The sequence below is a fragment of the Geospiza fortis genome, unplaced genomic scaffold, assembly GCF_000277835.1.
Source record: "Geospiza fortis unplaced genomic scaffold, GeoFor_1.0 scaffold40, whole genome shotgun sequence".
Lineage (NCBI taxonomy): Eukaryota > Metazoa > Chordata > Aves > Passeriformes > Thraupidae > Geospiza > Geospiza fortis.
In genome coordinates this window covers 4,890,184-4,912,152 of record NW_005054297.1, presented here as the reverse complement: position 1 = coordinate 4,912,152, position 21,969 = coordinate 4,890,184, and the positions used below count along the sequence as shown (strand labels likewise).

Here is a 21,969-nt window from a genome sequence, read left to right as displayed (position 1 = left end):
GTGTCATACAGATGATACCTGTTGCTCCTATAGTTTCTTTGCTAAAAGTTGAAGGAGATAAACACAGTTTGATTGCTACTATATGTTTTTTTTTTTTTTAATCTGAACTGAACTTTAAAGGAAAATTTGTTTACTCTTAGCTATTCTGCTCATCAGTAGAATTCTTTGTGGCAGTTACTATCATGGCAGACTATAAAAATTTTTGACACATTTTGTGACTTTCTGATATTATTGTCCTTATACAGTATATAAAAATCAGAGCTAGGAAGTGTTCCTTGATTTTGTGCTCAATTTCACCCCCTCTTTTTTGTTGGTGAGTTTTTTGTTTTGTTTTGTTATTTTTTTTTTAACCCTGAGTCACTGCTGGTAATCAGAGGTTATTCAGGCTTCTCAAAAGCACATCAGGACCAGATGCCAGCAACAGCCAGACATCTTTCCTGAAAAGAAGTAGTTCTGAAGTAAACTGTATTACACTAGAATGGATGATTCACTTTGAAAATTGATAACTTAGATAGTAGGCAGACTCCATTGCATAATTCTGAGCCATGTGGCAACAGAAGTGAAGGAGCAGTTAAGAGCCACTTTTAATATTTTTGACACATCAAATGGCTAATCAGCTAAAAGGAGACTAAAGTGGTGAAAATGTAGCCCAGATCTAACTGATGGCAGCTTAGTCAATTCCTGTCCTGTGATACAAAAGGAGCTGCTGCACAGAGCAGTGCTAAGGAAGGGCTAACAGCTGCTTACTTCCTTCTTACTGCTAATGTAACATCAGAAGGAAAACATCCAGAGAACAACTTTTGTTGTTCCAGGTGTAACCAATCCTTTCCTTTTACATCCTGATACTGTATCATTACCCAGTGTTTTATTTTGCATAATTTTTCTTTTTTTGCAAAGTTCTTAGTTTTCTGTTCCTCTTTGGTGATATGCAGTCTCTTGCATCTCTCAAATATTATTGCAATGATTGTTTTCTCATACTACTCTTTCTGCTTTCACCTCCTGAGTATGGGTTATCTTGAGATAACCCACATGAGGAGATGTGATCCCTATGTCTGTGTGCCCCACTGGTCACATAAAGCCATCAGTACAGACTGGATAAATGCCAACTACTATTCTATGGCCAGCAGAAGATCAGGTCTTAGAGGGAAGTGACAGTCCATATCAGTCCAGGGTCAGGTGTGTTCTCAGAACTGTAGTGTTATATTCTGTTCAGGATGGTTCAGGGAAAAAAAATAGATAAATCCCGATCAAGTTGAGTGAAGAGCCTAAAAAACATTCCTTTGTGGTATTCTCATTCTTTTTGTCACTTTTGACTTTAGGTGGATTAAAGAAGCTATTAAGGAGCTAGGAGGAATGGGAACCACTACGAGTGGAAACACCTAAGACATAAAAATTTAATGTGAAAAAGGGAAATGCAGGTAGGGCATCAAGGAAAAACATCCTTTATTTGAGATGCAAATAAATGAGGGCACTTATTTGCCATATAAAAAGTTAAAAGTCTGCTGACTTGTGAAAATGGAAAAGAAACTGCCCACCTGTTGGAGAAGGTTAGATGTGAGTGTATGATCAGTGCACAAGTTAAAAAGACTGGGTTGTAAACTGGTACTAGTGGAGGATGCATTCTTTTGTTGAAGCCATTTCTCCATTCAAAATAGGAAGCTGAGAAGGATGTGGGGCTAGACAGAATTGTAGTGATAAAAAGTTTTACATAAATCCCAAGGCAGCAGTCTTTCCAAGTACAGAGAGCATGTTTGGAGGACACATTTACTCTTTCAGATTGTTGTTTGAAGAAAGTGAGATTTATTGGGTAAAGAACATGAGATTTTGGGGAGGTTGTTTCTTTTTGTGGATGAAATTGTGCATTTGATATTTGATGGGTGAATGACCTAGTAGTGATTCTCTCACTATCAGTAAATGAGATTTTTCAGACCATATGAACTTACTTTCCCCCATACAGTTAACCTACTCTGAGGTCTAGACCTCTTTGGTAGCTTGCAGATTGAGAGTTGGCTGTATAAGTTTACAATAGCAGAATGATGGATTTGCTTTCAGAATAACTGAAGCAATAACAAGACAGTGGATTTTTTAGTGTAGATTGGAATTTGGATGTTCTGTTGAAGTTTACTTTCTGTTCTTACACTGTTGTTAAAAAAATCCATTGCCGCTTGTTCTTGGAGAAGGCACGCTACGGTTATTGCCAGTCTTCTAAAGATGTGGCATGATAGAAGGAACTGTGGGAGTATGTGCCTAGGGACAAGCAGGCTAAATCTAGCCTTTATTTTTTATCCCCAGTTTTCAGAAAAAAAGTTGTTGTGGAAAAAGCCAGATTGTTTTTCCAAGGTGGTGGGTAGCTACTAATGCTAAGTTCAAGTAACGTCCTGTGTTTTTGTTCACAAACCCATTAGCTTAATTTGAAAAGGCAGTTGTAAATTAATTCTCTATGCAGTAGTGTGTTGCAAGATTAAACAGTTCCATAAATGCAAAACCAAATTGTCCTAACTCTGCTTAGCAAATGGATAAACATCCTTTTTTATTCTACCAGCAATAAACCATTTATTAGCTGTTCTTTTTAGTGCAATTTGTTCCTGAAATTGCCAGCACTTGTGCAAGCTGCATCAGCGTAAAAGCTGCTCTGGTGGTTAGATATATTGCACTAATTTTAACATTTCTAACTTGAGCAAGTTCAGTCATGTCCAAAATTACAAAAAGGAGTGTGTCAGTCTGTAACTTGAGCACATGTTTCCATGAGAGGTGCAGAGCCAGATATGGGACTGTGACAGTCCTATTTACAGGCATTTAGTGATGGTATCTGTATGAGGGTGTATGTCTTCTGCCGCAAGAGCTAAATTAAAGTCAGGTGAAGGCAGCTCAGGTGGGACCATTGCTACTGTTGCATGAACAACAGATTTCTGTAAAACCTTATCCTGGAGGGAGGTTTATACTAACTCCCTTGTTGCATTAGGCACAGGACCAGAGAACAATGGAAATAGCTATCACCTGTGTCTGTGACATAATCCTTCTGTTTTAGTAGAAGGATCTGGTTCACTGTGTCTAGAGATAAAAAAAAGAGATTGGGGAACTGGGTGTACCAGCCCATGCAGTCCCTTTAAAAATACCCACCCAGGTAGGCCTACCCAGGCCACCGCAGCTCAGTCTTCCCACAGCATGTATGGAGGTGGCCAATTGTCTGGAGGTCTCAGGGGAAAGGAAGAAATGTGATAAACCACATTGTGTTCAGAATAACTTACACATTTATCTTTCAAAAATTTATTGCTATAGGAACCTGCAGCTTTATTTAGGTTTTATTTCTCCCATACCTGTCTTAGGATAATGGGGTTTTTAAGCAAGCTAGAATGATACTCATCACTGAATGTATTTTGCTCTCTTCCTGAATGAAAGGAGTGGGGTTAAATATTGTCCTCTGCTGTTGCCAAGCATTGTTCTGAGAGACAAAATAATCCTTCTATATGAGAACCTGCAACAAAGGTTAAAAAAAAATCACTCAGTGCCTCTTCAGAGGATTCAGTAGGTATTATCAGGATATATTCTCTTCAAAACCATTAGAACTAGTGTGGTACAGCTGATAAAGAAATAAATTATAAATAAATTATAAATAATTCTGATTATTTATATAATTATAAAAATAATTATAATTAAATATAATTATATTATAGTATATAACATTGTATATTACATAATACATAATATTATACAGTATTAAATTATAACTATATAATATAGAGAATATTTTAAAATATATAATTATATAATATATTCTATTATGTAATATAGAATGTATTAATTATAATATATAATATATTATTATTATAAAATAGTTATAAATAATTATTAATAAATTATTAATTTTAAGAGAATCAAGAGAAAAGTGACTTTGCTGTTGTTACCGGAATAACAAGAGCAGTAGCAATAACTTCTTACAGAGGGTTGAGATGTATGTGGTATGGCTAGCAGGCAAGGAGGGCAGCATCCTTCCCATTTTCTGCCCTGGAACTAGTGGTGAACTACTTATGAAAATAATAAGGATTGGACGTGTTAAACTTCTGACTCCTTTGTGGTGACAATCATTAGCCAAATCAACATTGCTTTGTCAGCTCCCTACCAGAACTAACACGATGTGGAAGAGTCTTACGTCATGTCTTTCTGTTCCCCTCTAGGCCTGGGGAATTGCAATTTCTTTAGCTGACCCTTGGTGAGGCTTTAGGCAGGAAGGTGGGAAGGGGCTCCCAGTGTGCAAGGTGGAGTTTCCTTAAAGCTGCTCCAGTGCCTTTTGCTGTCAGCTGGTGTGTTGTACTGCAGAGCCCAACTGCTGGATGTCAGGGTTATGAAAATGGTGTTATTAAGGCTGAGTTTCTCATACCAGATGGAAGCCTTCTGAAAGTGAAATCTAGACCTGAATAATTTTGCTTTTCATTGGAGAAGACGGTAGTAAATTGTAACCTTTTTAACCTACTGAAATACTGAGTTTTCAATGGGGAAATAAACATAACTGCTTTGTCTTTTCTCCTCTGCTTTTGAATGTGATGGACTGTTCTTTTTAGTTGACACACACCCCTGTACCTCTCAGTGCTTTCTTTGATGTTTGTTACAAGCTTTCTCTTTCTATTTTACATTCTGTCTCTCATCTTGATATTTTTGTAATCTTTAAAATACTTATAGGCTTTCATTGTGTCATTGCAAAGCCCTCACAGTAGAGATTTCAGAAATGCTTAGTCCTTGTTAATCAATTTTCCTAGCCCCTTTGATATTTGCTGGGTGTGCTATTCTTCACGTCCTTCCCAGAATCTGCCATCTTGTCAGTAATGACATTCCCAGTGTGCTCAAATGTCTGCACATAAAGCCCTTGCTGAGGAGCTCTCGGTGCAGTATTACACAGCTCTGGGATGCACAGGAAGATTCTATTGCCTTGCTGGGCTGGGATATGCTGCTTCTCAGCATTCAGTTCAAATTTAACTGATTTATCCTGTTGCTGTAATTTGATGAGTAAAACTTGCTGTCCATAATCTCTGCTGTCATGTTTAGAATTGCTGCCTTCTCTACGTTTCTCAGTCTAGTGAGTATTGTTTGGGATTTATTTAAAGATTTTGCAGACTTGCTGTGCCTGTGAAACACTTGCAAAAATTCATTGGAGAAACAAGCCTTCTTTTCAAGATAGAAATCTCTCATTTGATCTGGGGAGAGAATTAAGACTAAAAGTTAAATCCTGCAGGAGAGCTAACTGCAAATAGTATTTGTGTATGAAGTCAGATACAAAAGAAGACATGACCCGAGAAATACAGTGAATACTGAGTGGGTGATAAAGGCACTAAAGAGCTTGAAGCTTTTTAGTAAAGTAGAAAGCAGTTTAATGCTAAAAAAAAAAATAAGATGTAATAGAAAAATTATTCCTTACCATTTTAAGCAATCTTAGTGATAGAAAATATTCCCTGAATAAAGGAATGCAAAAATGTGTGTCGTGGAACTTCAGAGTCAGTCTGGATGCTGTCTTGAGATATTTTGTCTATATAGCTTTTACCTTCTGGTTTTAGCTATAAAAAAATAAAGTGATATTTGCAGGCAAGAAGATAGAAATATTGTGAGTTGCTTTTCTTTTTCTTTACTGCAAAGATAGAATGTACAGTACATCCTCCTAGGCCTTTTGCTTTTTTAAGAGCATGGTATAGATTAGACAAATATATTTAATATTCTTTTAACTCCGGGAGATGTTGTCCATCGCTGTTAGTGAAAAGAGATGACTGTATACAGGTTTACTGCACTAGTTAAGTGGCAATTTAAAAATTCAACTGTAGTCATATAAGTAATTGGGCTTTGGTTACCTTGGTATAACAACTATTCTTTTTCCACAGAATTCTAGGTAATCGAGTGGCAGAACTAGAAAAGAAATTAAGAACTTTGGAAATTGCTGGCTTGTGGAGTCTTCCAGGTTAGTAAAATTTCAAGCAAATAGCTTGCATTATTTAGTTTTCAAGGGTATGTTTGCATTTAAGAGAAGTTTGGCTGTGATTTTTTTTATGACAGTTACCTTGTGAATGTTCTGTTCAGCACATTTGCAAAATTAGAAATGTCTAATAAATGTTAAGTGGAATAACATGAAAAGTGCTAAAAAAACTGTTTAAATATTGAAGTAATCAAATTATTTCCGTAGACAGCAGGCAAAAAAAAAGTGAACTATTTTATTTAAACATTGCATAAAATGATGCACAGGTCATTGGTCATTATGTTTTTCAACCAATTTTATTAATTTTGTACTTCTTTTAACCATGGATTTTGTTTTTTACTGTTTTTAAATGCTTTTCTGTAGAATCATAAGCTCCTATAAATTGGAAACGTAAATGGTTCTAAATTTTCTAGTCCATCTCTCTAGAACAGGCTTATTCCCTATAGTCCCTTAAGTATTGTATTTGGTTTTAAATTACTCAAGTAATGGGAGATTAATCTGCTTCCTAATAGACATCATTGTTAGGAAAATGTGCAATATTTAATTTACATTTACTTTCTTGCTTCTTTTCTTCCCATTGCACCTAATTGTGTCTTTTGTAACCACTGTAAATTATGCTACTTTGTAGGTGGTGTTTGCATCATTAGGCTTTGTTGTTTACAGATTTCTATCAGTGCTAGTAAGAGTGAGAAAGAGTGGTTTAGGCTTCTGTTTTTTTTGGCTCTGGTTTTTCCACCTAACCTGTACATCTAGAAGGAAACATTTGACAGAGCTGAAGAGCCCTTGTAACAAATCTATGCCATTCAGCTGTTTGGGCTGACGTGGTGTGTTTCTGCTTCAGCTTGCCTGTTTGGGCTTTCTCAGTCCTGCTTGACTGTTTCCAGAACTGGAGGTCCAAATGTGTTTCCATGGATTTCTCCACAGTTAGTCACTAACATGTGTAGTGTGCTTAGTGCAGTTGTACCTCCCTTCATTCTCCAAGAGATGAAGGTGAAATGTTTATCTAAGACCCTGCTAATGCAGTTTAGTACATTACTACAAACATGTCTTTCAAACTCACTGCTTCAAGGTACTGTAGGGCTTTTTTTGTTTAGTTTTGTTTTTCAAAACTAGTGTTCCATAAAATTTTTACACTGATAAATGCAGCACTTCTCATGTTTGCAAAATGTATTTTAAAAAAATGGAAGTGGGAACTTCTTGCACCGTATTGATCTATGTAGGTAAAACATCAAATTAATGTTTATACAATAACAACTGTCTTTTTCCTTCTTTTCTTTTGCTGCCTGAAGGCCTGAGCTACAATGTCTCAGTGGGATTTGGGAGTAGGTTCTGCTTAACGTATTTTTTTAGTAAATGATCCTAGCAGTACGTTAAATATTGTCATTGCATGTAAATAAATGGAAATGTTATCTGAACATTTTTATATCCAGCAGATTTAGATGTTCAGTCAATTGAGTTAGATGACCACAGGAGAAATGGAGGCTGCTCTACATGAAAGTTCATTTGCATTACAGAAAATAGTAAGAGAGGATGATCTTAAATATTTTTTAAGGAATTTTACACTGGATTGTGAGTTCTGTTGAGCCCTGACGTTTTCTTGATTTTTTGCTTGCCTTTTAAATCAGGAGTGCACTTTTGTTTCCAAGTGCACTCTAATCCTGAGGTGGTCAAAAAGAGCATTGCAACACCTGGTGGGTCATCAGTTTTCTTTTCAGAGAGTGTAAAGCTTCAGCTCCATGAAACAGCAGTGTGTAACAGTTAGTGTGGGAATACCACAATGGATTCTGCAGCTAAATATTGGCTTGGGTGAGGAGCAGAACATGGAGAGTATCTCATCTAGTCAGTCTTAAATCCAGAGTGAAAAAATATTATTTGGTTGTGAGTGGAATTTTTTGTCACTGGAAAGAAAAAGCAAATAAAAACTGATGTTCATTCTAGCGCTGAAATAAATGCACATTACAAATTGCAGGATTTTAATCTGAAGTTAATGTTCCTACTTAGTCATCATTGTTTATATAACATTTATGACATACGCTGTCACCATGATAATAATATCTTCCAAATGCTGTTTATATACTTGATCCTATTGAAGAAAGATCTTGAATGCCTCTGTTTTTTTGTTAGATGACATATTTGTCATCTGCTTTTTGAGAAAGTCATGAATGAACTATGGGGAAGCTAATCGATAGGAAGTGCATATTTAGTTTTTGAGAAGGTAAAATTTCATTCCTTCTGGAAATTCTGCGTACCAGACTTTATATTGCCCTGCTTAGAAAATGGGCTTTAGTTAAGTGAATCTCTTGTGAGGTTTGTTTTCATTGCTTAAAAGAAAGCAAGTTTGGGCATAGATTTGCCTTTGATTTTCTTTTTATAATCCTGTTTCCCTTAAGAAGGAAGCAGAGAATGTGATGTTCACAGAAGCATTTAATTCTTTGCTTTGTCTTGGCTACATTGTGGTTGAAATATGCACACAAATAAGTTAAATGTATTCAATGACAGTACATAATAAACTCCATTTAATTCTTTTCACAGTCTGATGTCACTAGACATTCAGATGGGTAATTCTGTATTTTTTTAAAATCTATCATTTCCTGAAAATTCCAGATTTCCACTGAAGAAAAAGTCTAAGAAAGAGCCAAAGATGACTCAGCCTTCTTCTGTGTGGGATGATAAGAGAGTTTCAATGCTTCCTCTTGCCCTGCAGTAATCAGCGCAGAGCAGAGGCAGGGTAGAATTAAAGGGCTCTGCAGCTGCTCTGGCTGTAGCCAGTTACAGTCGTTTAGGGTGCAGCAGAGGTTATGAGAAAATACCCAACCCTGGAGAAGAAAATGAAAAATTTACTGTTACTGAAAACTTATATGTATTTTGAGATCCGTATACTTTTCACTATAGTCCTTGAAAAATTCATTAGAGGAACACGAAGCTATATAAGTTATGAAATTGAGCTTACACAGCAGCTAGTTGAAATTCTTTGTGTGTAATCCAGCTTCAGATCATGATTCACAGAATGTAGTGCAGCAGTACCCCTATGTGCCTCCTTCATGAATGGATGTGAATCGCTGTTAATAAATAAATATTCATCAGACTCTTTGGGTCACATCTATTGTTAAGATGTGTGGATACTCAGCTTAGCTTTATTTTCTGTAACCAGGCTGGTTTTCAAAGAAAAATGGGAAAGTAAATGTATTTACTCTGTAAACGCTGGCTGGAAAGTCAAGAAGTATCTTTTGTGAAGCTTGTCTTGCAATCTTCCGGGACTTCAGCTCAGGCTTTACTTTTTTATTAAATAAATTTAAAATCTTCTGCTTTCTACTTTCATATTAAAACCACTACCCATTTTTTTATTCATCATCTTTTTACTTCTTCCATTGCATTCTTTTGTATTTTTTTGGACATATGGTTGCTTCTGACTGTGTGAATATCTGTTGGGTATTTTCATACCACAAGGTCCCTGTATAATTTGGTTCTTCCAACACAAAATTCCTTCACTGTTACAGAAAGCACATTCATCTAGGAGCTTTTGCATTTTGAAATATTGGTTGGATTTGTTTTGCATTTTTTTATGTTTTTAATTCATTTTGTCTTAGAGTGGGAGGGTTATCCTCTTTGCTGTTAGTTAATGCTGTTTTTTATTACTGAGTCTGGTGAAGGCAGAATTCTGATGCATACTTGACAGAGGGACCAAATTTCCACAAGATCCATGCTTCAAAAGCATTAATTGCATTTATAATGCTGCAGTGTATTGCTCAACATGGCAAGGGTATAAAAGATCATTACTACCTTCAGGATCAAGGTATTTGCAGCCAGTGCCCTTAAAAGGAATGAGGGATTGGAGTGGTCCAGTTAGTGTTCCATGGGAACAGCTTGACTTTCATTATTCCTTAGTATGCACCAGAACTTTCTCAGAGCTGGATTTATTCCAGGTATCTCCTGACCTGGTGTTGTCTTGGAAGTCTTTGTCTTGGATGGGTGATTAGATTTAGGATGTTGCCTTAAGGTGAAACATACTAACAGATTTAGAGGGGCGAAGTGGCTGTTACATAAATGTCGTTCTCATGGAGATAAATAGAGCAGTGTCTTGCTGCCTCCCCAGCCATTACTTATCAGTTGGCACTTGTTCTGGAGGCCACACAAACACCACGCTTAGCTGATCTTGCACATTTCCTGCCGTTTCCCCTCTAGGTTTAAGGTAGTGTCAGTCACTAAAAACATGAGCATCCTGAATAGTGGAGGACTTCCTAAAGGATCTGCAGGTGTTGCTTTCTGCATTGCTAAAATATGTAAACACTAAGCATCTACAGCAGAGTCCTCAGATGAAGGGTTTCTTGCACTATTTTGTCTGCAAAAGAGCTGGAAAATTGCCTTTTTCCATTTAGTTTAAAACTAAAATGCTCAGAAATGTTTTGGGAATTTTCAGATTAAAATCCCTCCTGTTTCCCAGCAATGTGTACTTGTTTGCTCCCTCAGTTCTTAATTACGTGAAGTTTTTAGGGTTTTTTTAAGGAAGCATTGCAGGAAATATGTAAATTTGAAGCATGAAGCTACATAATGATGAACCTGCTTTATCACATGAAACAGAATAATAGAGAGTAAAGAGTCAGTGCTGAACACTTGCTGGTAATAGCATGCAAGTGATCCATTACTTTGGTATGATCTGATTATTACTATTTTTAATTGAATTCTAATTGCTGATTCAATTTGTTGCATACAGCCCCTGGTCTTTCAAAATCTGGCCTTTACTCAGTACTGCAGATAAAAACACACAGCTTTTCTGCCTTTGCCTTGCATATTGTGGCTCCAGTACAGAGTATTTTTTTCTGTGCTGTCAAAGGATCATTTGAGATGCTTTTCCTGTTCTGTACTTTTCAATATCATTGTTAAAAATTTGTGGGGAACATCACTGATGCACAGTGGTTGTAATTGGTGAGCCAGCAGCTCTAACAGTGTGGTTGTTGCAGGTGGGAAGGACACGATAACATTCAGTGACCCAGCCCTGCCTGTGATACAGCGCTCCAGGTCACCCTTGTCAGCCTTTGCTGATAAGCCTCAGAGAACTGAAGTACAAGGTGAGCACCTGGGGCATAAGAACATGATGAGAACTGAGCAGTCATTTCTTTCCAAATAAAATGTAATAAATTTTCATGCTGGGATAGCAGAAGGCAAAGTTTCAGTGATCACAGAGATTGAATACATCATCCACAAGTAAAACAGATAGATGGTCCCAGTACAAATAGCAAAGAAACGACTGAAAAGTTACTATTGAATGGATTGCTAAGGCTAGGGATCAGGCCTTACACCTCAGAGAATTTTCCTGCCAGATAACATGACACTGTGGGAAGTTATTCATGCCATCTGTGTTGCAGTTAACTGATTCCTGCACTTTTCCCCTCAGTTAAAATGCACAGTAGGAAGCAGTCTGTGGAACTGGTTTAGCACTTTTTCCTGCATTATAGGTGATGTCTAGATGAATGGCTTCCTGATTGCACATGGTAAATTGAAATACCCAGTTCATTTTCCCAGAGAATTTGACTGCTTTTTTCATAGTCTTACCTGTGTTTTGTTAAAAATCCTTCTCCAGCAGCAAGCTTTAACATCTCTCCAAAGTCAAGCTTAGCTGTATTTGGCAGCTGCTGATAACCTTGATTTGTTTTTCCTTAGTTCTTCATAATGGATGGGAGATGGATTATTATATTTGCTTATTGGCATTTGGATAAAGTCTTTAATGGGAATAACATTATGATATGCCCAGATCTTTCTCAGCTAACCATGAAGCATCATAAACAATTTATTTGTTAGTCCTGAAACTAAATAGATTCTGGCTTAATTTTGACTTTATAGTCCATGTCATTATCTGATAAAATGTGACAGCAAGGCTGATCTTTTTTTATAATCTTGATCAGCTGATATTTTTGCTAAAAATAAGAAGTGAAACTGTAATGAATGGTTCTCTGGTGAGTAATAATAACTCATAAATATTCATTCACCTACTTAAATGTTAATTTTTAATTAAATCTGCAGTTATTGAAAGTATTTACTTGGTGGCATTATGCGCTTTTATTTCCATATTTGTCCTAGGTGAGGCTGGTATTACAGTTGTGACTACAAGCTAGTCAGACAGGGAGTCTGATGTGTCTGTCACATCTCATCAGACCTTCTTGCTGTTGCTTTGTAGCACTGCCAAACCTTAACTCTGGGCTGAAGCTTTCCACATTGTGTTTTCTATGTTTTCTATGTTAAATACTGATGACCATGTGGGGTTTTTGGTGGGCATTTTTTGTCTTTTGTACATTTTAATTTGGGTTGGTTTTTTTCCAATATGCAAACATTTCCTGTATCTACAATTATAGGAATTTGAAATCTAGGGAAAAGGTTTCCAGCCTGAGGAAGCAATCTGGAGTTCCTACCTCATTCTGCATGATTCACTTACAAATCTCATCTGCTAAAAACAAACAAGTTATTCTGTTAAGCTTACTGTGTGCCACCAGTGCTGGTAAAGCACTGATGCACCATTCCTTTGAGATAAAGTAAACTTAGAGGGAAAAAAACCTGGAGCAGAGCAGGAAGAAAGGCCAAGATCAGGATTCGAGTAGATGGGGCTTGACAAAGTCCGTGGAAGTCTGAGTGAGGAGGGACTTGCATGTGGCTGAGCAGAGGTCAGAGCACAGGAGTGAGGAAACAGAACACTGGCAGTGAAAGCAGGATGTGATTAAAAATATTGAAAGGTGGATGAGAAGTGGGCACAGTGAGTATAGGGACTGGATAAATAAGGGGATATGGAGGAGGAACAGAAAGATAGGCAGGGGAGGAGAAGAGCAGAAGTAAACAGCCTTGGATAAGAAAGGACAGACCAGGATTAGACCTGTGGCAGTCATAGGGAGAATCAGCTCCCAGTAGGTCATCTCCTTCTTTTCTCCTCTCCGTCCCATGACCATAATGAGAACCAAGGTTAATCACAGAAATTCTGTCATCAAACTGGAGCAGGTCAAGAAATTACTGTTCTGCCTACACTGACAGCTTGGGTTTCCCCTTACCTATGTCCCAGTATATCTGATAACCTGCAGTGAGAACTGAGAAAAAAGTTATCTCTGTGGGCCAACCTTTTGGTGGCATAAATGAGCACATATCTAAAACCAGCTGTGCAGGGGACACCATAGTTTCTAGCAGTAGGTGACAGAACAATAACCTGTTCTGCTGCTCCAGATGCTTTTTCTGAAGGATGTTTGGGGGTGCCATTTTCCCATCAAAGCCTGAAAAGGAAGCAGTGTCTTTTCAGCTGTGGGGCATATCCCTGTGCTTGGAGTCACACAACTCCTCTGCAGTCAGTATCTGTATGGGAATGGTACCTGGGTATGTTTTGTACCACTCTGCACAGAGAATGACTGGTCTTGAGGTTTAGGAATTTACAGCATATTGCAATTTTTCATCTATACCATGTACATCCAAAATCTGGGGGACCTTGACAACTGGGAAGAAAATAGGAGTCTGTTCATCCACCATCATTCATCAAACAAGTATGCTCTTGGTTAAAGTATTACTGAAATAAAAACAAAACCACTGTTATTTTCCTATTAATTGAATGATCACTTGAGTGAAAACAGTTGATAACCACAATAACAATGAAATTCTTACTTATTGTTATGTATTAGATCTCATGTCACATTGGTCAGTTATGGCCTTTTAAAGAGTAGTACAGATATTTGGTGCCTGTTTGACTCAAGAAATCTTCTTAGCTTTTGAACAAACACTTTACTCTTCACCAGAACTTTTTATAATGCGTCAAGTGTTGCTCTAGCTAGATCTGTAGATAATCAGAGGGCTTTTGCAGGCTTTTTTTATCCAGTCTATCTGCTTACCCTGGTCTTATCAAAGCCTCCTTTAATCTGCACTTGTTATCATTGTTTCTGTTAAGCTGGATGGTGGATGTCTGTAGGATCTGCTGTGCAGTTCCTGTGTGAACATGCATAATGACAGAGTACAATCATATGAATTAAAGCCTGTGCTGTGCCACGAAATCTCCCTTTATCCACTGCACAGGATGGATAGTGTCATGGGATGGATTGTACCTGAGCATCTCAGCTGCTAATGAACAGCTGCTTGGAGTTTTTCCCCTCCATTGTTGAATGCCTTGTCCCTGCTGTACTGCCTGGGTGCTGTTTCAGGCATTCCCTGAAGAAAACAGTGCTGTTCTTCTATGAACTTTTCTCTGGTGATTTAGTGCTTTGAGACAATTTATCTTCAGAAGATTACAGCAAGGTAATAGGTTGGTGTTTTTCTACTGTAAGAGGGAGGAAACTGAGGCATGCAAAGAGGAAGGTAGAGTCCCTGCTAATTTGGAGTGCTAGTTGGAGGTACATACATTTTGGCTCATTTGGAGCACTTTGACGTACAGCATGAGCAGAGCAGTACTGCACATCAAGCTCTTAGTTTTCCAGCTGACTTCTCAGATAATGAGGCTTAGATCCAGTGGGTGATCACCTTTTGAAAGTTAATTTATCCCTGCCTTTTCCACAGACTTAAATTCCAGCTCTTCAGAGTTGCATTCCTAGCCTTGTTGATGGCAGTGTCTGTTCCCCTGGTGCCAGCCCTGGTCTCATTCACTCAGTAGCTCCCAAATTCTAAGTGAGGCAGGTATGATAGAGACAGTAGGCTGGTCCTCTGCAGGCAGGCAGTCCCATTCTTGTGTGAAGCAGGATTCCTGTGAGAGAAATGGAGTAAATTCTTAAATAGTGAAATGTAATGCATCTGCACAACAAGAGTAATTTTAAGCTCTCAAGGCAGACTTATTTTCGGCATTTCCTAATTTTTCTTACTTTACTTTGCAAGCTTATTTTTAATGAGGCTTCCTGTCCTTTAATGGGCACATTAAAGGACACTTTTCACAAGGGTGTTTGTTTGCACATTGATTTTTTTTCTCTATTTTGACTCTTTTTTCAGTGTTTGCATTTTAGCATAATGTTATACTTAAAATTTGTGTGCTGTTGCTTTGTTTTACGCTGTTACCCTAATCAAAATAATCTTTTATGTTTGAAGAAGTGTTGGAGGACCAATAACAAAACTTCATTATTGGATGAAAACCTGTGAAAAGCTCCAAATAAATGGAACTTGTGTTAACCCCTGAAACTGGTAGCGATGGGGGCTGTGCCAAAAATTTCCATAGCTAAGTGCCTTGCTTGGAGTTGATACTCCTCTAGAAAAGTTTTCCTGACCTTGCTGTTCTACAGTATGGTACTGTCTGACTTTTAGAATTGTTGGTATTAGGGAAAGGTGGGTTCCAAAACAGGGCCAGGTCCAGCAAGAAATTTAATGTTGATTGTTTATTGTCTAAGAAATAGGCCTGGGAGGGATAGGGAAGGGATAGGGATAGGACTCTTATAAATTCCTTACTGAGATAAACATCTCTGTGGTCCAGCACTGGTAGTAATATTCTTCAGATCAGATATATAACAAATGCTTCCAAATTATTTGAGTGTCCTGCTGTTCCATTTCTCTTTCAGCAGAACAGAAGGGAGAACGTGATGAAACTTACGCTGTTGCAAGTGAATCTCTGGCTCCAGAGGGAACAAACTTAAATAACAGAATCCAAAATAAACATTTTTACCGTTCATTACCCCAGCTACCTTCTGAGGAAGAAGACATAAACAAGCTTGGAAGTCAGATAATTAAACTGACAGTGGCAGAACTGGAAGGGAAAAGAGGAGGCGCTCCTGTGGGGGAGCAGAACGTGGGAGTTGAAGCAGAGCTGAATGATTCATCAGAGGCAGAGTTCCCACTTTCCAGCCCTGATCCATCTGACCCCACAGATCCCTCAAACTCTGAGAATGAACGAACTGGTGAAACTGAGGCCCTGAAAGACAATGACAAAACCTTAGAGAGAGATTGTGAAATTCCAAATGAAAGAGAGGATCAAAATAGCAGCACCATGGATGCGGTGCATACAGAGGATGCCGAAAGGCATGGAGGGCTCAGTGTTCAAACTGCAGACACAAATAACAGCTTTGAGGAGCTCTCTGAATCTGAAAACAAGAAACCATCTGATGCTGCTGAAAACCGTGAATATTTGGATAACAGTTTGGCTTGAGGTATGAAATCCAGGCCCTCGAGCATCTCAGGGTAATCCTTGTGCAGTGTCTGTGCTGCTGCAGATATGATCAGTAAAATATTGTGCTGTAGGGTTGATTATTTTATACGGAACTGTTAATAATTCTTTTAAAAATATGTTTTTCTGTTAGTTCTGGCTGTAGTGTACCAAAACCATAAATTACCTTCGGGAAAGAATTAGTGATGAGGTTTAGTCATGTTGGTTTTCTGTAATGATTTGAAGTTTCTATATAGCTTGATGTAATTGACATTAGTGTAGGAAAGAGGCCAGTGATAATGATTTATCTTGTTATCACTAGGCTCCTGAAACATGTATGGTCCTAGTGTTGGACTGTATATAATGTTGAGAAATGTCTCTCCAGGATGAAAAATTTGGAGTGATAAATTGAGAAGCATCTTAAGGCTGCGAGCTTTTGCTTCTTTCTCAGACTGTGTTCTGCTTCTCTTTACATATAGTGACTGTCAGTACATCCATAGCATAAGATCACTATTACCTTACAGGATGTTTCTGAAAACCATCCCTGCATGTATATAGTTCTCTCATTACAAACCTTTATACCTTTGTATTTTGTCAACTGTACAAAAGTTTTCCTTTCCTCTCCCAGCTCGTCTCATGAAAATGAAGCAAGTTGTTTCACCAGATACTGAGAGCCCAATTTAATGAAGCTCTGAAGAAAACATCATCAAAGAAGCCAGAAGTCTTACTGTAAGAAACAGCAATGCTTTTCTAAAGCAGAGAAAAAGCAAGAGGAGAACCAGTGATGTCCTGTCCAGCTTACTTGGCTGTCAGTTTCTGGAATTGCATTCCTCTACTCACAGGAGCTGGAATGGGCCCTTGGGCTTGGTTAATGGGTGATAGGTTTCAGCCTACTCCATCTGTGCTCTCCTTTCTAAAGGAATTTTGTGTCTTTTTTGTTTTCTTACTACTTGGAATTAAGGGTAACTCTTCCTTTCCTCCTCATTTCAGCAGTCTGTGGTATGATAGAAGGATTATTTGCATTGTTGCCACTTTTTTAAACTTCTTCTCTTGAAGGGGTTTAGTCATAGAAAAACATTCCTATAATGACTGGGGGGAAAGGGAGCTGCTGTGTCATTCCCTAGCTTGGTCCTAATGCTGGAGCTGTGCCACTCTGCTTCTAGGAAGGCAGCACGAGGGAATGCTTAACATTGAAGTTAGCAGCTGTTGGGGAAGGGGAGGCAGGTCTTTCCTCTCCTGTTTGTAGCATAAGGAACAGTCTCTGCAGCTGTGGAACTTCTGAGGGCCAGCAGCCGTCAAGGCAATTTTTCTGCTGGCTTGGGACCTAATTGTCTGTAACTGTTCATTTCTCACTCCTAGAACTTGAAACCAATCAGAGAGAATTAAAGCAAATTCAATAAAATACTACTAATAAAAAGGGAAATCCCTCCCAGACTGAGTACTTCTTTGGCAAATAACTGCCAGCTGCAAGTTTTTACAGCCCACTTGTCAGCTACTGCATAAAGAGAGTTTATATTAGCAGTAGTGACAAACTCTTCTGTATGTGTAAGATGAGGTAGCAGGTGCTGCCATAATCAAGGTGCCAGAGCCCATGAACGGTTTGTATTCAGCAGAAGAAAGGCTGTATATAAATTATTACATATAAATATAAGGAGTGATAGTCAGAAGGTGAAAAATGTGGCTTGTCTCTGTTCTCATGTGTTTTCCCCAGCAGGTGCATTTGTGTAACCCTTTCAGTGTCTGTCTGCAGGATACAAAGCCATACTTGGAGTGCTCTTCAAATATGTGTACTTTGTCTTTAAGGGTAATTGGACATTGCAGCATTCCACTGATGTTAAGCAGCAGTCCTTAGGAACAAAAGTTATATAAATAGTTAAGCATATTAGGGATATGAAGCAGTAAAAAGTTTTCATTTTGTTATCTTGTTCCCCATTAAAATTCCTCATTACCTGAAAAAACCCCAAGAGTTTAAATATTTGAAAGAGTGTTAAGATGTTCCCAGTAATTGTAACTGACTGCATTACTGACTCATTTTCATGACAGTCAGAAGAAAAATAGCTGTAGAAACTAAAATCTCCAGGAGAATGTGCAGGATTTTTTCCTGTAATGCCTGAATGCCACATGAAATAGCATTTTGTTTGAGATGTATTTTTTCCATCCTTCACAGACTGAATCTGCACAGAGCTAAATACCAATGCATTCAGAACTGAGGCAAGCAAAGCAGAGGGTCAGTATTTCATGTGTTGAACTCAGAAACATTGAGGGTCTTTTACTATTTCCCTGCCCTGTGTCTTTCCTGACCCAGAGAGGTGAGAATGAGTATTTTGCTCACGGTCCCTTAACAGCCATTTAATGCTCTTAGTTAATGAAGAGCTTGGTGTAAGGTTGAAGCAGTGCTGGATCAACAGCTTGTTAGTGCCTCATGTGCTGATTCTTTTCAGTATGTCTCTTCTGTGAGAGCATACTGATGTACAACCCAACAATTAGGGAAGCTTGGTAAGTGTCCTCACACCATTCCCCCTCTTAGATGTAATTTTAAAATCTTTGCAATCACTAAATTCCAGTAAGATACACAGATCTCTGAAACCTCATTTCCAGTGTGATGCCACTGCTGCAATACTGGCCCTCTCCTTTCTCTTCTAGCAAATGTGTATTCCAGCTACATTTTTAGCTTTCTCCCAGGACACAAGACTTCAAAGCAAGGAGACTTGCAGAAGTAAGACATTGTTGCTGCAGTAGGTGATAAGTAATTAAATATTCTTGTCAGTATCTTCCTCGGATATTGCTTTAATTGATATCGTTGTGCTAATACGATTTTTTTTCCCATTAAATTTAACTTGTGGTTTTTCGTGGACTCAACTCTACTTTAGATTTGGAGGGGTTGGTTTTGTTTTTTAAGACCTGTGTTCCTTTTTTGTCCTATTTTAGAAGTGCAGAAATCACAACCAGACATGTAAGCCTTTTTGGTGTTGGGCTTTGAGGAAGCAAACTGGGGAGGGAATTTTTGTAGCAGGAGTATGGAGAAGCTGCATTTCACAAACTCATTTTAAGGAGGTTGTCATACTTAAAGGTCAAGTCATGCATTATGTGTGAGAAGGATTTCATTTGAAAGTATGATAATGTGGTTATTGGAAAAATAATGTTAAGTGAATTTGTAAAATAAGTGTGTGAAAATGACAGATTAAGAAGCATCTTTTAGAATGCTGCTTCTTTTCTAAGTGAGACTATTTTTAAGCATATGGGAATTTGTATAATAAAGATAGTGGAATTTCTTTAATCCCTATGAGCTCAGGAATGTATTTCAAAATCTTAACTGAGATTAAGTTGAAAATCTGCTGCATTTCTAAAAGATAGCATTTTGTTTACCAGCTTCTGTTTTGTAGTTTGCTTTCTAAATTATGCAGTTTAATTTATTTGCAAACTAGTCTTTTGTTGCTGCTTGGATTAACAGCACAATGTGGTTAAACCATATTAATAAATTTTGTCATCTTTAATAAAAATATTTACTGATACACTTGTTCTACCTGCTTTTCTCTTCTGTTTCCTTTTCTCTTCTTAGTATTAGATGAATGATAGCCATGGGGTGGTGTTTTAATATTCTGAGTTGTGTTAAATTTAAAATGTAAAGCCTTATTAAGTGAAAGTTTTAAATCTGAAAATTATCTTACTTAAATCTTTTCACTGTCACTTCTCCCAGCCCAAACTGACTTTGTTCCTACAGTTTTGTATGAAGTAACACACTCAGTATTTTTTTGCTTTGAAAATAATATTTCTCCCTGATCTGCTAACTTTATCATCATTGTCTAAGCAGCTTTATAACTTTTGTATATAACTTTGTTATTAACAGGCACAGACTAGAGACCTACAGAAGCAGAATAACATAATGGATCTCAAGTTCAACACAGAGATTTCTGTACTTTCCCTTATTTCCAGGGGACATCCACTACCAAGGCCTTGCAACACAACACCCAACACTGTTAACAGCATGGAGACCTTTCTGCTTTCAAGCTGGCACCTAACTACAGAAGAGTGTCTAATGAGAGGCAAATTCTTACTTGTTTCCTTTAGTATCTAACAATCCCTTAAAAGACCCTTGCAGAGCACACATTCTTTAGCCCACACACCCTATCCATCTGCAGTCTTGCTTACATGCATTCAACTTCCCAACTGCATAAAATGGAATCTTTGCTCCTTCAAGAAAACACTCACAATGTTGAGCTGATGCTGGTTTTATTGATGGGCTTACATAAAGGAAGCTCTACAAAAGTGATATACATTTCATAGAGGAGCAAGCAAATAGGAATCCTTCAGCCATATATCTAGGTGGGCAACAGCACAGCCTGAGTTACTTAGTGCTGCCCAGGCTGTAGCTGGCACTTTGCACTTCACCTAAGCCTGGTTGTATGTTCTTCTGTTGAGCCCTCTCTTCTTCTTGTCCATAACCTCAGGCAGCTTCTCTTCCCACAAGTTCTTGTTGCTTATCCCAATCACACAGCAAGCCAGACGTTTCCCAGCATTTCCATTTTCCAAACTGGCCTTATTATTGCCCTTGCCCATGTCATCTTCCTGCTCGTGGATCACCACAGATCTGCCCATGATGGAATACGGACCAAAGACTGTGGCAAAGAGGTTTGTTTTGTATTTTCTGATTTTGCCTTCTTTAGGAAGGAAGTTGCCAAAATCTCCTGGGTGCCGAGGGTGATTGACTCTGAAAGGGTTATAGTGTCCCCCTGTAGAATCACAGCCATTGCTGAGGTCTCCAAGCTCGTGGATGTGTATAGCTCTGCTGGATTGGTTGTTATCCAGTGGAAACCCATCCAAGTAAAATAAGGCTTCCAGTCTTCCATATGAGTAACTCTGCCTGAATAAGACTTGTCCAGTCACTTGTGGCTTGTCAGCATCTATTTTGGAGCTGGGCTTCATTTCACAAGTAGTGTAAATCATCCCATCAGTGTCATTACCACGTGTTACTGGGTAGAGCAAATTCTGCCAGAGGTCGTTCACTTGTTTCTGTATTTCATGCAGTGACTCCTGGCGTGGGTCAGTTTCCTTGTCTGTCATGACACCAGAGGCAGACAGGGTGAGCCCAGTGACCAGAGAAAGAATCAGAAACATCTTGGCAATTTCGAGCCTGCAAAAGATACAGGAGCATACAAAGAATTCACACACAGCCAGTGGGGAGCTGAGTGAAACAGCTGGAACAGGGTCCCAGGGGGCTGCTGCTTGCTAAACCTGTCCAGTGTGATGAACTGAAACTCAATCACAATGCACACGTGTATTTAAACACATACAAATGGCACCCGTGCCTAAAAGAAATTCTAGTGATTACATATTTTAAATTAGATCTTGATCTCAAAAACTACATCTGTTTCCCTGCAGGAAGCAAGCAAGCCAAAACGTTTTAAAACCTATTTCTGAGTTTGTATTTTGTATTGTAGAAAAGTAGGCTTTTCTACTTCAACAAATTCCAGCAAGGCAGTTTGCCAGGAATTTTTTCTTGGTCCATCTACTTAACCATTAGTTAGGCATTACAAACAAAAAGCAAAAATCCAACAAGTTGATTACCTTGCAGAACCCCTCAGCTGTAGCTCTTCACCTCTGCTCCCCTAAACCAAGATGTGACCGGACACAAGGCCAGAGCTGCGTGGAGGTGATGCTGACAGAAAGTGCGTGTTTGTGTGGAAATTAGGTAACGCTGGCCCAGGGGAGGCGGGAGAGATGTGGGAGGGGAGGGAGGCGGGGACGGGGGGAAGAAGGAAGGGAGGGGAGAAAGTTCTAGGCATTTTTGCTTTGGGCCAGCTGAATGTTTATGCTTTCCTGGTGAGTTTGTTGGTCTGACTCTGGGTCCTCACAGGCAATTAAAAAAAAAGCCACAAAACTTTGAAATTAATCTGCCTTGTAGTGACTTCATGCACTCATCTAAAATAAGTGAATTTGA

At 38.4% G+C, this 21,969-nt stretch overlaps 2 protein-coding genes across 4 annotated transcripts in view; one reads left to right on the top strand and one right to left on the bottom strand.

Moving 5' to 3' along the window:
* Positions 1-19,536, top strand: part of CCDC149 (coiled-coil domain containing 149) — a 42,835-nt gene extending 23,299 nt beyond the window's left edge. Inside the window, exons 9-13 of one of the 3 annotated variants that reach the window (XM_031055174.1) lie at positions 5,865-5,941; positions 7,246-7,278; positions 10,915-11,022; positions 15,451-16,035; positions 16,660-19,536. In XM_031055174.1, coding sequence (XP_030911034.1) covers positions 5,865-5,941; positions 7,246-7,278; positions 10,915-11,022; positions 15,451-16,034 — 802 coding nt within the window. In that variant the 3' untranslated portion in view covers position 16,035; positions 16,660-19,536. The remainder of the gene's footprint in view (positions 1-5,864; positions 5,942-7,245; positions 7,279-10,914; positions 11,023-15,450; positions 16,036-16,659) is intronic. The other 2 variants (XM_031055171.1, XM_014312238.2) reach the window with 2 other exon arrangements.
* A 708-nt stretch (positions 19,537-20,244) lies between these two features.
* SOD3 (superoxide dismutase 3) lies at positions 20,245-21,742 on the bottom strand. Its single transcript, XM_005415437.1, has 2 exons — positions 21,597-21,742; positions 20,245-21,162 (listed from the first exon to the last, which is right to left on the bottom strand). Exon 2 carries the CDS (start codon positions 21,144-21,146, stop codon positions 20,421-20,423), a length of 726 nt encoding a protein of 241 aa, XP_005415494.1. The 5' UTR covers positions 21,147-21,162; positions 21,597-21,742; the 3' UTR covers positions 20,245-20,420.
* Between the last annotated feature and the right edge of the window lie 227 nt (positions 21,743-21,969).

Bases quoted from the DNA above. Each gene is read 5' to 3' on its own strand.
- SOD3 (XM_005415437.1), bottom strand. From the start codon at position 21,146: ATGTTTCTGATTCTTTCTCTGGTCACTGGGCTCACCCTGTCTGCCTCT.